We start from the raw sequence: 16182 nt of genomic DNA on the forward strand, positions 1-16182 counted from the left end.
GTACATGTATCAGTTAGTAAAAGTGTCAACATACAAGTACATGTACCAGGTATTAAAAGTATAAACATACATATTCATGAAAAAGCTGTGAAAATCATCAGCATACACGTACATGTACCACCTGTTAAAAGCATCGCCATGCATGAACATGTACCTGCTGGTAAAAGCATCAACATACATGTACATCTACCAACTGGTGAATGATAACAATACTTTTTATGGAAAAACATATTGGTTCAATGTATTAAAAATTAGGAAATTAGTCCTATATCTCATTGTAAAGAAGAAATCTCATCTGTTTTTATTAATCTGAGATTTCTGCTCCTATGTTCTTCATTGATAAGCTAATGTTCATGTTGAATATCAGGTATGCCATTAAGATTGTGGGTACTAAATTACCATCAATGAACAGAAAGAAAATAATTTATTCAAGAACATAATAACCTATCTTTATTGTAACTAATTATGGTTTATAGTGAAAACAAATACAGCTGATGAGGACAAAGCTACTCGATGTAAGTACTAATTTAAAGTATTTATCTTTCATATCATAAAAGTGGGTCAAATGGCTCACTATCCAGGGATAAGAGAAGGGTTATGATATTCTACCACTATGGTATTTCCCAAGATTACATTAGGCCATATCTTGTTTTGAACTGTACCTCTTGTTTCATGTTCTTCAGCTGCTGCAGAAGTTTTCCGTTAAACTGATTAAGTGTGGAGATGCCTCTAAAGAACATAAGAAAGAATACGAAATATGAAAGACATTTGTTTGTCATCATAATGCTATCAGGGCAACCATAAAAGTGCACTCACTATAAATGAGGTCACTTTAAATTGACTTAGTTTCAACACCAAAACTTGAATTATCATAACAATAGTCCACCCATGTTACTGGAGGGTCCATGCTATAGTGTAATTTTTAATGTTAGGGATTATTTTACAGTGATGATTAATCCTACAACGAGGGACCATTTACTGTGATGAATAACCTTATAGAGAACAACCATTTTACAGTGAGGAACTTTATAGTGAAAGACTATTTTACAGTGATGAACAATCTTATAGTGAGGGACCATTTTACAGTGAGGAACATTATAGTGAGGGACCATTTTACAGTGAGGAACATCCTTATAGTGAAGTACTATTTCACAGTGAGGAACAATTGTACAGTGAGGGACCATTTTACATTGATGATCAATCTTATAGTGGGGAACATTTAACAGTTAGGAACAACCATATAGTGAGGGACCATTTTACAGTGAGGAACAACCATATAGTGAGGGACCATTTTACAGTGAGGAACGACGATATAGTGAGGGACCATTTTACAGTGAGGAACAACCATATAGTGAGGAACCATTTAACAGTGAGGAAAAACCATATAGTGAGGGACCATTTTACAGTGAGGAACAACCATATAGTGAGGGACCATTTTACAGCAAGGAACAACATTATAGTGAGGGACCATTTTACAGTGAGGAACAACCATATAGTGAGGGACCATTTTAAAGCAAGGAACAACCATATAGTGAGGGACCATTTTACAGTGAGGAACAACCATATAGTGAGGGATGAGTTTACAATGGGGAACAACCTCACCTATAGGCCAGTTGAACAGAGTAATTTGGTGGGTTTGCAATTCCAGAAACGTGACACCGAGTTTTAAGAAAGTGACACCTAGTTTTTAGAAAGTGACACCTAGCTTTAAGAAAGTGACACCTAGTTTTAAGAAAAAGACTCCTAGTTTTAAGAAAGTGACACCTAGTTTTAAAAAAGACACCTAGTTTTAAGAAAGACACCTAGTTTTAAGAAGTGACACCCAGTTTTAAGAAAGGTGCTAGAGGAAATCCAGAAAATTACAATATGCCCACTCTTTCTAAAGTAATAGAAAACATGAAGCTAATTCTATGTATTCTTATTAAGTAACAGTCAGGATTTCAACATTCACATTCCTGTCAAACATCTCCAACATTAAAGATGTATGACTGAATAAAATGAACAAAGGAAGATTGTTGTTGTTGTAGAGTTTAACGCCATTTTTCAGTACAAGATAGGCTATACATGGCGGCCAGTATTAATGGTGGAGGAAGAACCTCGGGAAAACTCCGGAAAGAACCACCGACACACAAGAAGCCACCGGCAAACTTTCTCACTTATCCACATTGGCCAAGCCCGAGACTCAAACCTACGCAGACAGAGGTGAGATGGCAGTGATCCGTGACAGAGAGCACTTTAGACCACTTGGCCACTTGGGGCCCCACAAAGGAAGATAATGAAGATGATAATCAATAGAAATGTTATGATATCAATAGAAATTATATTTATGTCAATATAAATGATATGTATATTGAATAGAAATGATATGCATATCAACATAAATATGTATAGAAATGATATGTATATCAATAGAAATATTATATCAATAGTAATGATATGTATATCAATAGAAACGATGTGTATATTGAATAGAAATTATATGTATGTCAATAGAAATATCTATATCAATAGAAATTATAAGTATATCGAATAGAAATGATATGAATATCAATAAAAATTATATGTATGTCATTAGAAATTACAGGTTTATCAACAGAAATTATATGTATATTGAATAGAAATGATATGTATATCAATAGAAATATGTATATCAATAGAAATTATATGTATATCCATAGAAATGATATGTATATCAATGGAAATGATATGCAGATCAACAGAAATTATATGTATATTGAACAGAGATTACATGTATATCAACAGAAATAAAACAAAATATATGCTGATCACAACTTCACAATGTCCATCACAATTAGGCAAAAAACAATAAGATTTGACCTTAAACCGATGTGAAATTGAGAATATAGCAAGTCATAAACTTTTAGGAATTCAAGTGGACAGATTTCTACAATGAAATGATCAAGCTGACAAAGAATATCAAGCTGTAAACAAAAACATTACATTACTTTCTAAGATAAAGAAAGATCTTCTGTACAAACAAGTAGTTTCTATAATAATGCATATATTTTGCCAAGTTTTGACTATTTTGTCACAATTTGGGGAAATTGTTCCAAACATGATATTGATGAATTTTCAAAACTACAAGAAAAAGCAAGAGCCCCAGGCAGCCAAGTGGTCAAAGATTCTTGCCTTTATCAATCATTGCCATCTCACTCTGGGTCAGCCACTGTGAGAAAGCTTGCTAGTAGCTTACTATGGATCAGTGATTCTTCCTAGGGCTTTCCCAGGTTTGTCCTTCACCAGTTTATATTGGCCAAAATGTATACCTATCATGTGCTCAAAAATGGTATTATCCCCACCCCCAGCACTGTCCAGAGAATGGCACAAATTATACTTGAAAAACTGGCTGGGTTTTTTTACCAAGCAAGCCTGTCCATCATGAATTGAAATGGCTGGATATAGCTAGAAGGACTGATAACCAAAAGTTTTAATGTGCAAGTCTCTTCAAGGAAGTGCTCTAAAGTACCTTCATATTCAGGAATTTATTTGTAAGAAACTCATCTGAATATGGACCAAGATCTGATCATGATGGGAATCTTGGCTTCCCAAACCAAAGTCAGAGATCATGATGGGAATCTTGGCTTTCCAAACCAAAGTCAGAGATCATGATGGGAATCTTTGGCTTCCCAAACCAAAGTCAGAGATCATGATGGGAATCTTGGCTTTCCAAACCAAAGTCAGAGATCATGGTGGGAATCTTTGGCTTCCCAAACCAAAGTCAGAGATCATGATGGGAATCTTGGCTTTTCAAACCATAGTCAGAGATCATGATGGGAATCTTTGGCTTCCCAAACCAAAGTCAGAGATCATGATGGGAATATTGGCTTTCCAAACCAAAGTCAGAGATCATGATGGGAATCTTGGCTTCCCAAACCAAAGTCAAGAGATCATGATGGGAATCTTGGCTTCCCAAACCAAAGTCAGAGATCATGATGGGAATCTTGGCTTTCCAAACCAAAGTCAGAGATCATGATGGGAATCTTTAGCTTTCCAAACCAAAGTCAGAGATCATGATGGGAATCTTGGCTTCCCAAATCAAAGTCAAGAGATCATGATGGGAATCTTGGCTTTCCAAACCAAAGTCAGAGATCATGATGGGAATCTTTGACTTCCCAAACCAAAGTCAGAGATCATGATGGGAATCTTGGCTTCCCAAACCAAAGTCAAGAGATCATGATGGGAATCTTGGCTTCCCAAACCAAAGTCAAGAGATCATGATGGGAATCTTTGGCTTTCCAAACCAAAGTCAGAGATCATGATGGGAATCTTGGCTTCCCAAACCAAAGTCAAGAGATCATGATGGGAATCTTTGGCTTTCCAAACGAAAATCAGAGATCATGATGGGAATCTTGGCTTCCCAAACCAAAGTCAGAGATCATGATGAGAATTTTTGACTTCCCAAACCAAAGTCAAGAGACCTTTAAATAGTCTCTGTGATATACTGGTACTTTCATAAAGAACAGTATTCCTCAAAAGAGTGATAATGAAATGTCCTTTCACTTTAACATGTTTAAAGCATTTTTTTTACATGCTTAACAACAACTGATTTTTGTCATAATACACAGACATTTTATATTATGATTTAAGTATTATATATAATCTTTCCACTTTTTAAGCAGAAGACCTCATGGGAGAGTACTAATGTGTTAATCGAGATACCTTCAGTAAGTTAAGTATTATTACCTATTATTATAGTTATTATTATTATTATTATTATTACAAGATCATTTTACAACATCAAAGAGATGCTGAAATGAAATGAATAAGGTCTAAATTTCATAATGTAAACTTCTATACATTTTTTGAAAAATACATTATACCAATTACTATTACTGACTGCATGTTATTTAGGGGACACAACTCTTGTAATTCAATATCTGAGGGATATCAGAATTGTAGTTCTTGTCACAAATGGCGTTTTGTAATTACTTTGCCATGAATTTTACACAAGAAGCTGGTAATGACTGGCATTTTGAGCCTACCTCAAACTTTTCATAATTTGTGTTGTACACATGAAAATTTATACATATATGTGCTAACATTACTGTGACCACATTAATGAAGTGTACAAAATATAAATACTGAAATTAACTTATGGTATGAACATAAATAAAGACATAGAGACATGCACATCAATACCTCATGTGATCACTGTGTGAATGTTATTCCAAGGTGGGCTCAGCTAAAACCATCAATGTTATGTCAATCACCAAAGACAAGAACATCTTCATTCCAGCATATTTTAGAAAAGACTTTTTTTTAAAATTAAGGGACATGCAATGAAAAGATTGAACTTTCTCGATAATTTATTATATATAACTAACCTATTTGCTTTTGTAAAATTAAAAAAGAAAATGCAAACAGAATTTATACAGACTGCTAATCATTCATTCTAAATAAGTGGTTCCTCACTATAAAGCACCCCAGTATAACACTGTCTCTGATATAACACAGGTAAAGTCACTGATCCTATTATAAAGTACCCCTGTATAACACAGTCCCTTATATAACACAGTATAGTCATTGATCCCATTATAAAGCACCCTTGGATAATGCAGTCCCTGATATAGCATGGGTATAGTCATGGATCTCATTATAAAGTAACCCAGTATAATACAGTCCCTGATGTAGCTTGGATATAGTCAAGGATCTCACTGTACTGATTGAATTATGGTTATTATGGTTTTCGATCTAATAAACCTTTGTGAGGATGCAGATGTGGAACAGACCTGACTCATCCTCCCATGTGTTGTAAGAAGTGACAAATGAAAGTCACCATGTTGCTATCAAGCCAAATTAATGACAGAAAGGGTGTGGGTTCGAATCACACCAGCAGATCGACCTGGATCAGGTATCATTGTGTATCCAGATCTGCCAGTGCAGTATGTGATGGCAGATCTAGGAATATACAGTCTGCAATTGGATCCAACTAATAACTAATTATATATGGTACTTGTGTTGCTGTATGATACAACACCAAACTGCCATTAAAATATAATGGACCCCACTATAAGTTAATCTCATCTATATTATGGTACACATTCCAATGTCCAATGAACAGCATTACATTGAGGAATCACTAAGGCATTGTATTTTAAAAAGGTGTATACCCATATTTCTCAACACATATGCCACAGTATATCTGGGTCTATGCTGATCACATTGCTTATGCATAATATAAACACCTATGTCATAATACTGACTGGCATACATTTTATATGAAATTAACACTAATGAGGATAAACTTACTCATTGAGTTTGATAGTATGCAACCACTTGGCCACCTCTTCCTGACCCATGTTGAGTATATTGTTGTTGGCAGTGTGATGGTGGGAGGGGGTATTTGGACTGGCATGGTCTGAAGTCGTGGAAGACTGTTTGAGTGGACCATCAACAACGTCTGTGATAAGATAAAAACTTACTCTAAACACAGCTCAAAATGATGTGATCATGGCAATATAGCATCATTAATATGATGTTACTTGTTACCCCACTGTCTAATAGCACCATGAATTTAGGGAAAAATCTGATGTAAGATGAAGTTGTGGCAGCTTTTATCTGTTGCTGAATAATAATAAAAAAGATTATATACAATTTTAATAAATGTAAAAGAAATGATGTAAAAGAGATTAGTAAATCTAGTGAAAAGTATATGGCAAATTGTGAAATCGTTAGTGATTTACAACGTGTCATAATTAGCTTTGTAGGATTTCTTTATTGATCTTAATAACTGTGTAATATGAAGAGAACTCACTCACCAACAAATACTTTTCTTGACATGTATGGTTACAGGAACTTCTTCAACATTCAGTGATTGTCTGGTCATTTAGCTATCATTTTACAGAGAGTCAGTGACTAGGTAGAAACATACTGTATTACACTAACATACAATACCAGCAGTTCTTAAGATACTATGTTACAGTAATATACAATACCAGTAGTGCTTAAAATACTGTGTTATAGTAATATACAATAATAGTAGTGCTTAAGATACTCTGTTACAGTAATATACAATACCAGTAGTACTCAAAAAACTGTGTTACAGTAACATACAATACCAGTAGTGCTTAAGATACTGTGTTACAGTAACATACAATACCAGTAGTGCTTAAGATACTGTGTTACAGTAGTATACAATACCAGTAGTGCTTAAGATACTGTGTTACAGTAGTATACAATACCAGTAGTGCTTAAGATACTGTGTTACAGTAGTATACAATACCAGTAGTGCTTAAGATACTGTGTTACAGTAGTATACAATACCAGTAGTGCTTAAGATACTGTGTTACAGTAGTATACAATACCAGTAGTGCTTAAGATACTGTGTTACAGTAGTATACAATACCAGTAGTGCTTAAGATACTGTGTTACAGTAGTATACAATACCAGTAGTGCTTAAGATACTGTGTTACAGTAGTATACAATACCAGTAGTGCTTAAGATACTGTGTTACAGTAGTATACAATACCAGTAGTGCTTAAGATACTGTGTTACAGTAGTATACAATACCAGTAGTGCTTAAGATACTGTGTTACAGTAGTATACAATACCAGTAGTGCTTATGATACTCTCCCATTCATATAAAAAATCTTAGAAAAGGTTGTTCTATCCCAGCTTGTATCTCATCTAAATTCAAACAGTCTTTTTAGCAATGTACAATCTGCATATCGCCCTTGCCACAGTACTGAAACTACTCTTCTAAAAGTAGTTAATGACATTCTCTCTGCGTTGGATAGCGGAAAGATTACAGTCCTCACCCTCCTTGACTTGTCTGCAGCATTTGACACAATAGACCATGATATATTACTTCACCATCTCCAGCATGTATTTGGCATTCATGATACAGCCTTACTGTGGTTCAAGTCCTACTCGGTCAACCGGACACAAATTGTGTCTGCAAATGGAATACACTCCAGTCCAGTTGATCTATGTTGTGGTGTTCCACAGGAGTCTGTTCTTGGACCTGTTCTCTTCATTCTGTACACTCAGTTGCTGTCAAGTGTCATAGATCATCATCGAAACCTATGTGTTACTCTCTACAGTACTCTCACATTGCACCAGCATGTCATGAACATATGCAAGGCTGCATATTTTGTTCTGAGACTCATCAGCTCCATTCACAAATATCTTTCAGTTGATGCCACTAATACACTTGTGTGTTTGTTAGTACTTTCAAGACTGGACTAATGTAACTCAATTCTGTCTGGTTCATCTCAATATCTGCTCCAGAAACTTCAAAAAAGTTCAAAAAAAATTTGCTCGAATCAAACTTAGAGTACCACGATCAGAGCAGACCTCCCCACAGCTCTGTACCCTACACTGGCTATCCATTCGATCCAGAATCAAACACAAATTTGTTCTCTGTGCTACATTTCACTGTCGGACTCTAGTCCAACATACCTATCCGATCTCACCCATCTGTACACACCAGCATGATACTTATGCTCCTCTTCTGACAATCGTATACTCATTATTCCCACTATGAAAACAAAGTCATATGGACAGCGTTCTTTTGCATACCAGGGCCCAGCAACGTGGAATGAATTGCCCACTGAACTTAGACACAAAAACTCACTTATTTTGACTGCAAGAACAAATTTAAAGACCTAATAATGTTTCCTACCAGAAATATTCTCAGCATGTCTTTTACTTTTTAAAGTTTTTCTAATTTCATGGTGTTTGTTTTTGTAATAATATTATTATATGTTTTTTATCTTATAGGTGATATCTAATGTAAAGCGCTTAGAGCTTCTAAAGATTAGGCGCTATACAAAGTCCTCATTTTTATTATTATTATATACAATACCAGTAGTGTTTAAAATACTGTGCTAGAGTAATATACAATACCAGTAGTGTTTAAGATACTGTGTTACACTAATGTACAATACCAGTAGTGCTTAAAATACTGTATTACACCAATGTACAATACCAGTAGTGCTTCATCTTTGCTAGCCAAGGTTTTGATACATTAACCCTATCTACACCTTGGCAGATCTAGCCACCACATCCAATCAAAATTAAGTTGTTCAAATCTGAACACTGTTACTACATGATCATGACAAGCGGAGCACACAACTTGAATGGACTCATAAATAAGTATTTTCCAATGCTGGTCCACTTTTGTACAAATACCTTTCAGACAAATACACCTGTAATGGCTTCTCTCTGGTACACAGTCATACTTTTGATGTTAAATTTACAAAGTATCCTTTTGAAGTAAATTGCCTGCACCATTTTTGGTTGATGTACAATACACTGCTATTACATGCTATTGGTTAGATGACATTACATACTAAAGGAGGCAACTCGTTAAATCCAACAGATGTTGCTAGGTTAAAGCACTAAAATATCTGATCGATCTGCCAAGGTGTAAATAAGGTTAACATATCGGAATCTTGGCTAGCTAAGATGGTAGTGCTCAAGATATTATGTTACACTATTGTACAATACCAGTTATGCTAAACATACTGTGTCACACCAATATACAATATGGATAGTGCTAAAGGTATTGCATTACACAAATGTACAATACTGGTAGTGCTAAATATACTGGTGTTACAATAATATACAATACTGGTAGTGCTAAATACATTGTTTTACACAAATGTACAATGCATGTAGTATTAAATATACTTACATTAATGGGCAATACCAGAACTGCTAAAACAACATTAAGGGAGAAATAGCTAATAAACCTTAAAGGACTGCCTTCAGTCTAAAGAAATCCCCAAAAGGACTGACCTTAATTTGAGGAAATCCCAAAAGAACTACCTGCAATTTGAGGAAATCCCCAAGAGGGCTGCTTTCAATTTGAGGAAATCCCCAAAAGAACTGCCTTCAATTTTGTGGAAATCCCCAAAAGGACTTGCCTCAATTTAAGGAAATCTCCATAAAAGCTACTCTTAATCTGAGGAAGTCCCCAAATAGACTGCCCTCAATTTGAAGAAATACCTAGTAATAATAAACAGCTAGTGGAATTCATATTCTTAAAAAATGTGATCATATTGGATATTCCTGTTTGAGTTTACAGGTAATATCACAATACATGGAGGACTATAAATCAGTACTCATTTAGAATGAAATTAAGAAAAATTTCTGTCTTGCAAGCCTTGGTGACCAAAAGAATGAAATTATTCAGTTAGTTTCATAAATATCATTTGGAATAACAGCAAAAATGTCACACTGTATTTACTGCATAATTTTGTTGAACCAGACTGGTATAGTGAAATGACTTGGAATTCCTTTGGATGACATTATCATGTGTTTTGCGATGAGGTGTTATTAGATGTGTTACATATATACAAATGTGATATGTGTATATTAATATAATAAAACACAGTTATGTGGAACATGTTCATCTATTTAATATAATTCTCCAGAAAAAAAAAAACCTGTTGGTTGATTAGTGTTTAAAAACACACTGAAAATTATTCTGCATATGCTGAGAAGATCTGAGTAAGCTGTCTTGCTTAGTGATGCACCATGGCACCCAACTTGGCCCAGTCTATGTGGGATTCTGACTCTGTCTGGTCTTTGTGGGATTCTTACCTCCACCTTTCTGGCCCCACCACCATAAAACAGTACTCCAAATCTTACTCAGAAAAATTCTGACCAATCGAGGCAGTGCTTGTGCATTAGGAGTAAGAATTCAAAGACTAAAGTAATATTTATTACTTCACATGCTGAGGGATGGGCCCTGGTCATGAGTCTAGCATGGTCTCCAATAAGCCACCATAATGGGTCCCCTTTTAACAAAAAATGCATCTTTAGAACATAGACAAACTGAGAAGCTTTGTGTAACACTGCCATACAGTAACTTATTTCCTTCAAAGTAAGCCAGATACAGTTGCCTCAAGACACTGTATAACCCTGTCATTCAGAATGCAGACCAATCAAATTATCTGAATGCTGACCAATCTCACAAACAGACCACTGACCAATCAGTCTATCAGAATGTTGTCCAATCTAATTATTAGAATGCTGACCAATCTGATTATTCAAATGCTGACCAATCTGATCACTAGAATGCTGACCAATCTCATTACTAGAATGCTGACCAATCTGATTATTAGAATTCTGACCAATCAGATTATCAGAATGCTGACCAATCTAAATTATCTGAATGCTGACCAATACTAGAATGCTGACTGTTTGTGAATCTCTGGTTGTTCCAAAATTGTCAATGATGCCAACTATCTGGAACAAACAAGATCTATTTTGTGGGATTCAAATCAGCACTGGAAAATACAGTGGTATTGTACTTGCTCTGCACCTCTGTGGTCCTGTTTTTGATATTTGACTCCAACATGTGCTAGATACAGGATCTCCAACATGTGAAAAAGTTTACGGTTTCCTATCCGAGGTCAGTGGTTTCCACCTGTTTCTCTGATTCCCTCCACAATGAGAACCAAATAATTCCAACCTCCAGCCTCAGAGCTACCAAGAACTTTGTATAAGTTTTTAAAAGTCATAAAATGAACTTATAATTTATAAAGGTTTTAAAATTTGCACATATTTTCTTTAAGTGTATCAACAATGGAACACTGGAGTCAGGCATTTTATATAAAATATATGAGTTCATAGCAAATAAATGCTGGATAAAATGCCTATTTCTGCATTGAGAAACAACTGACTTAAGCATAAAACTTGGCTACGTGTAAAGAAGTATGAAATAAAGCTTACATTGACCAGTTTTTGATGCGATAGTACTAAATTTACAAAACACATATACACAAAAAATTACTTGATTCTGCAGGCAACACAGTAAGGAAAACAAATCATATGTGCATAACACAATGGAAACTGGTGCATACTGATAGACTTTATAGCAAGGAAACACTACATTTTGCCCTTTTTACATGCCTTCTCAGCCCAAGAAGAAATCCCATTTGAATCTATGTTACTGTCTCATACAACCTTCACCTTCCAACAAAATAACACCAATGCAGTTTCATTAACAAATACATACAAAAATGCAAACAAGCAGAAGCACCTATATACCTTTATGCTATTTTGCATTTGTCCGTGGCTCCAAATTTGATGAAGTCATAGGTATGATCCAGGTCTCCTTGATGATAATAAGAATAAATAGGCAGATGATTTCATGATGACAATGACTATAATAATAATAATAATGACTTTAATAATAACAGCACATCATCATATTTGACAAAAGAGTTTGCATCAAATCTCTTGTGTCATGCTTTGATCTGTATCAGCAGTTCCCAACCTCAGGTTACGACCCATACCAAGGTCACAAAGGGTCCTCAGCAGGGTTGCAAAGGGTCACCAGAAGAAAACTTTACAAGTTTAAATTTTAAATTTATAATATTTCATAAGCCTGAGGGTTATGAGGTCCCACTGTGGCCAATTTATGGTCGGAGCAAAAAGAGGTTGGAAACCACTGACCTATATGAATGATTTACAATTATATACTGAATACTAAAGTGGGAGAAAAAACATTATCAGTGGGCAAGAATGTGAAAAGTGGGTAAATATTAAATAAATGGACAATACAATCTTGGCAAAGGACAGAATTCATCCAGTATTTATAAGTGTTGTTCCAATGGGTCAAGTCTTCTAATTAATTTTATTAAATGCAAAAAAACATCAACCATCAAAGAATATAGAACAGTTGAGCTAAGAACTAATCTGATATGTGTCAAGTATGGTGTTTATGAACTTGCCATGTTTTAGATCCAAAGTCAACTGCAAAAACAAATGCACAGACCTAAAATAGGTCCTAAATTAAAACACTCTGAGTAGAACTATAATTACATAATATAGTACAAACAAAGTGTTTTGACCATTATTCATGCCAGTGTAGTTGACCATTACTTGTGCCAGTGAAGCTGAGCTTAATTCATGCCATTATAGCTGACCATTACTTATGTCAGTGAAGTTGACCATTATTCATGCCAGTGTAGTTGACCATTATTCATGCCAGTGTAGTTGACTTTAGTTCATGCCAGTATAGTTGACCATTACTTATGTCAGTGAGGTTGACCATTATTCATGCCAGTGTAGTTGACTTTAGTTCATGCCAGTATAGTTGACCATTACTTATGTCAGTGAGGTTGACCATTATTCATGCCAGTGTAGTTGCCACCAGATCACATCTTGCTAAAGTGTACAATGTAATGGTTTAACATGTTTTGCCTCATGGGGAAGCATGTTACACTGTGTAAAGTTACACAGTGATTGACTCTATTACAATCAAATAGATAGCTTAGCAACTTTAATTTTTAGATCCTGTTTGTATTCTCCTACTTGTTTGAGATCTAGCAAGATACTCCCATCACTTGCCTCACAAAAATGACAAAGTGGAGACAATCCACAAACAGTTTTTGTGCCATTTGAAACAAGTGTCATAAAATGAGATTTTCCAAAATAGTTATTAATAAGGGTGGGATAAAGAGTATTACTCTAACTTTAATGGGGTGTGTTAATTTTTGGTGAATTTTTTGGTGGTTAGATCAATTTAATTCTGAATGGCCAAGCTAAATAATGGGTGTGTGTTCCCAGATGAAATTCAATGTTTTAAGTAATTTCCTTTGTGAAATTAATCAGTCTAAGTTTCTGCAGGAAGGGAAGATGTTGGCTGGTGAAGTAGTCAAATTAATCCCCTTCTGAAACATTCCTGTGTGAAAGAATCAGCAGGCCAATTCATTCCATGGGGGAAACAATTGGCTAATCAATTTTTTTCTCCTCCAGCTGAAAGGCTTCCCCCAGAGGAATTGCAAAATTGATAAAAAAAAATTAATTCAAGGTTAGACGCTTTAATTTATTCACATAAGACTAAATTTTAGTCAATTTTCATTTGCAACATTGATTTTCAATCTAGTTCTAACATGGGAAACGGTTTACATGATAACATGCCTCACATTACTTGCAATTTTTTTATGAATGAGTTTCATAGTAAAAGTTATTTTAACGTCAATCTGAAATCTGACATCTGTTCTCAAAGCTATCTGAGGGCTAGAATTCTTATTTAAATCCAACCCCATTAAATTAAATGATCAGTCCTTAAAAGAAGTGAAAACATCTAGACAACAAAATGTTCTAGGCAAAGACCCGGTACAAAACAACCCTGAGCGGAACTGGATTTAGCATGAAATAACCCAATACCCTCTGGTGTCAGACACAAAGCACATGGTTTAGATGAGCAGTGGCAGATGCATGTAGTACTACTACTGTTATGCCTCTATAAGTAACTGTTTCTGTATCAAACATTGCCTAAGTCAGATGGCAAATAGAATTTATGGTCATAAATTGGTAACTTTATTTAAACTATATTGCATTTTGCCTAAAATTTGTCAGGATATGGTTTGAGGTATACCTATGATTTTCAAGACATTTACATTTTCCAGGCACTGCCGGATAAAGTTTTGGTTCATATCCATTACATATTAGTTTCAATTTTAAAGGCCATCAATACTGTTTGATATTGGTTAAGACCTGATTTTGTAACAGTACTGGTAATCCTTTGAGGAAAAAGTGAATACATTTGTCGGATTTAATGAATACAAGTAAAACATCATGTTGATTTTATATTGGATTGCTGAGATGTAGCATGTATCAAAGTCCAGAATACCATAATGTTGACATTTATTATGTCTAGTGAGTGGAAATTAGCATGTATCAAAGTCCAGAGTACCATAATGTTGTCATTTATTATGTCTAGTGAGTGGAAATTAGCATGTATCAAAGTCCAGAGTACCATAATGTTGTCATTTATTATGTCTAGTGAGTGGAAATTAGCATGTATCAACAACCAAAGTACCTTAATGTTGTCATTTATTATGTCCAGTGGGTGGAAATTAGCATGTATCAATTTCCAGAGTACCTTAATGTTGTCATTTATTATGTCTAGTGGGTGGAAATTAGCATGTATCAAAGTCCAGAGTACCTTTATGTTGTCATTTATTATGTCTAGTGGGTGATACCACTTTCATTTATGACCAACTAGACATCATCAGAAGTCTTTCAGTGAAAACTGACCATTCATTCAGGAGTAGCAATAAGATTTTCAAGACAGTTGCTGTGTGGCCATATTGAACCTCTGATAGGCACCATTTTTATTTATAACCAACAAGACATCATAATAATCAAAACCCCATTCTGATATGACCATTCATTCTGGAGAAGTAGTGATAACAAGGTATTCAAGATGGCCACTGTGGCAACCATATTTGACATCCGATTTGCACCATTGTTTTTTTACATGGAGGACCAATTAGACAGCATAAGAAGTCCTCTGGTGAGAACCCATGTAATATCACTTTCCATTCAGAAGGAGGAGCAATATCAGTATTTTCAAGATGGCTGTGGATACTGATTGTTAGATTGGCACCATTTAAGTCAGGAATAACTAGACACCATATGAAGTCTTTTAGTTAAAACCCCATGTTGCTATGACCTTCCATTCAAACGTAATGATAAGAAGATACTTTCAAGATGCCATTGGAGTGCAAGCGATACTGTTTTCATTAGGACCAACTAGACTATGAGATGAATGTGTGTGTAAAATTTCATAGCAATCCTCCAAGTAATTTAGAAGGGGTAATGATCACAAAACTTGTACTGATGGACAGATGGATGATGGATAACTGTAAACTCTTCAAGGCTATGTCCAGTAGAGCTAATGGAAAACACTGATGACAGTTAAATTAGTAATAATCAGGTTATATAAAATGTGGAAAACAAACAAAATGACAAATGAAACAAATCACCCATACAGTATTATCTGGGAAGAAAAACAAAAACCTTTCAAATCCCTGCAGGATTAACAACTGCTGCCTTGAGACAGATGTAACGTGTAGTTTAAACAGAGTGCACAGCAGTTAATTATGTAAAGTACATGAAGGTGCATACAAGGTATCTATCAGTTTTTACACATAGATTAAGTAGCCTTGTCATTTCCTTGACGTGTACACTACAAAAGAATGTTCACTTTTTGGACAATTTATATAATTTAGTTTAAGTTTTGTATCTTCTATAGGCCTTGAGTCTCAGTCTATACCAGATGATACTGAACTTCCTCAACTTGGCACTTCACGGACAGAAAGTCCATTCACAACAGATTCCTAATATACATTAAGTGTTTGCTAAGAAAACGATGTTACTGGATGAACAGAATAGGGATTCAACTTGTTGTCTGTG

The 16182-nt window shown here is 35.0% G+C and overlaps 1 protein-coding gene across 1 annotated transcript in view; it reads right to left on the reverse strand.

Moving 5' to 3' along the window:
• LOC149795981 (uncharacterized) overlaps nt 1-16182 on the reverse strand; it is an 86802-nt gene that overhangs the window by 12105 nt on the left and 58515 nt on the right. Inside the window, exons 12-13 of the mRNA XM_089965894.1 lie at nt 6271-6421; nt 663-729 (exon numbers count right to left, since the gene is read on the reverse strand). Of these exons, the coding sequence (XP_089822020.1) occupies nt 663-729; nt 6271-6421 (218 nt within the window). The remainder of the gene's footprint in view (nt 1-662; nt 730-6270; nt 6422-16182) is intronic.

This window comes from Sinohyriopsis cumingii, chromosome 7 (genome assembly GCF_028554795.1).
Source record: "Sinohyriopsis cumingii isolate HCF-2022 chromosome 7, ASM2855479v2, whole genome shotgun sequence".
NCBI classification, from domain to species: Eukaryota; Metazoa; Mollusca; class Bivalvia; order Unionida; family Unionidae; genus Sinohyriopsis; species Sinohyriopsis cumingii.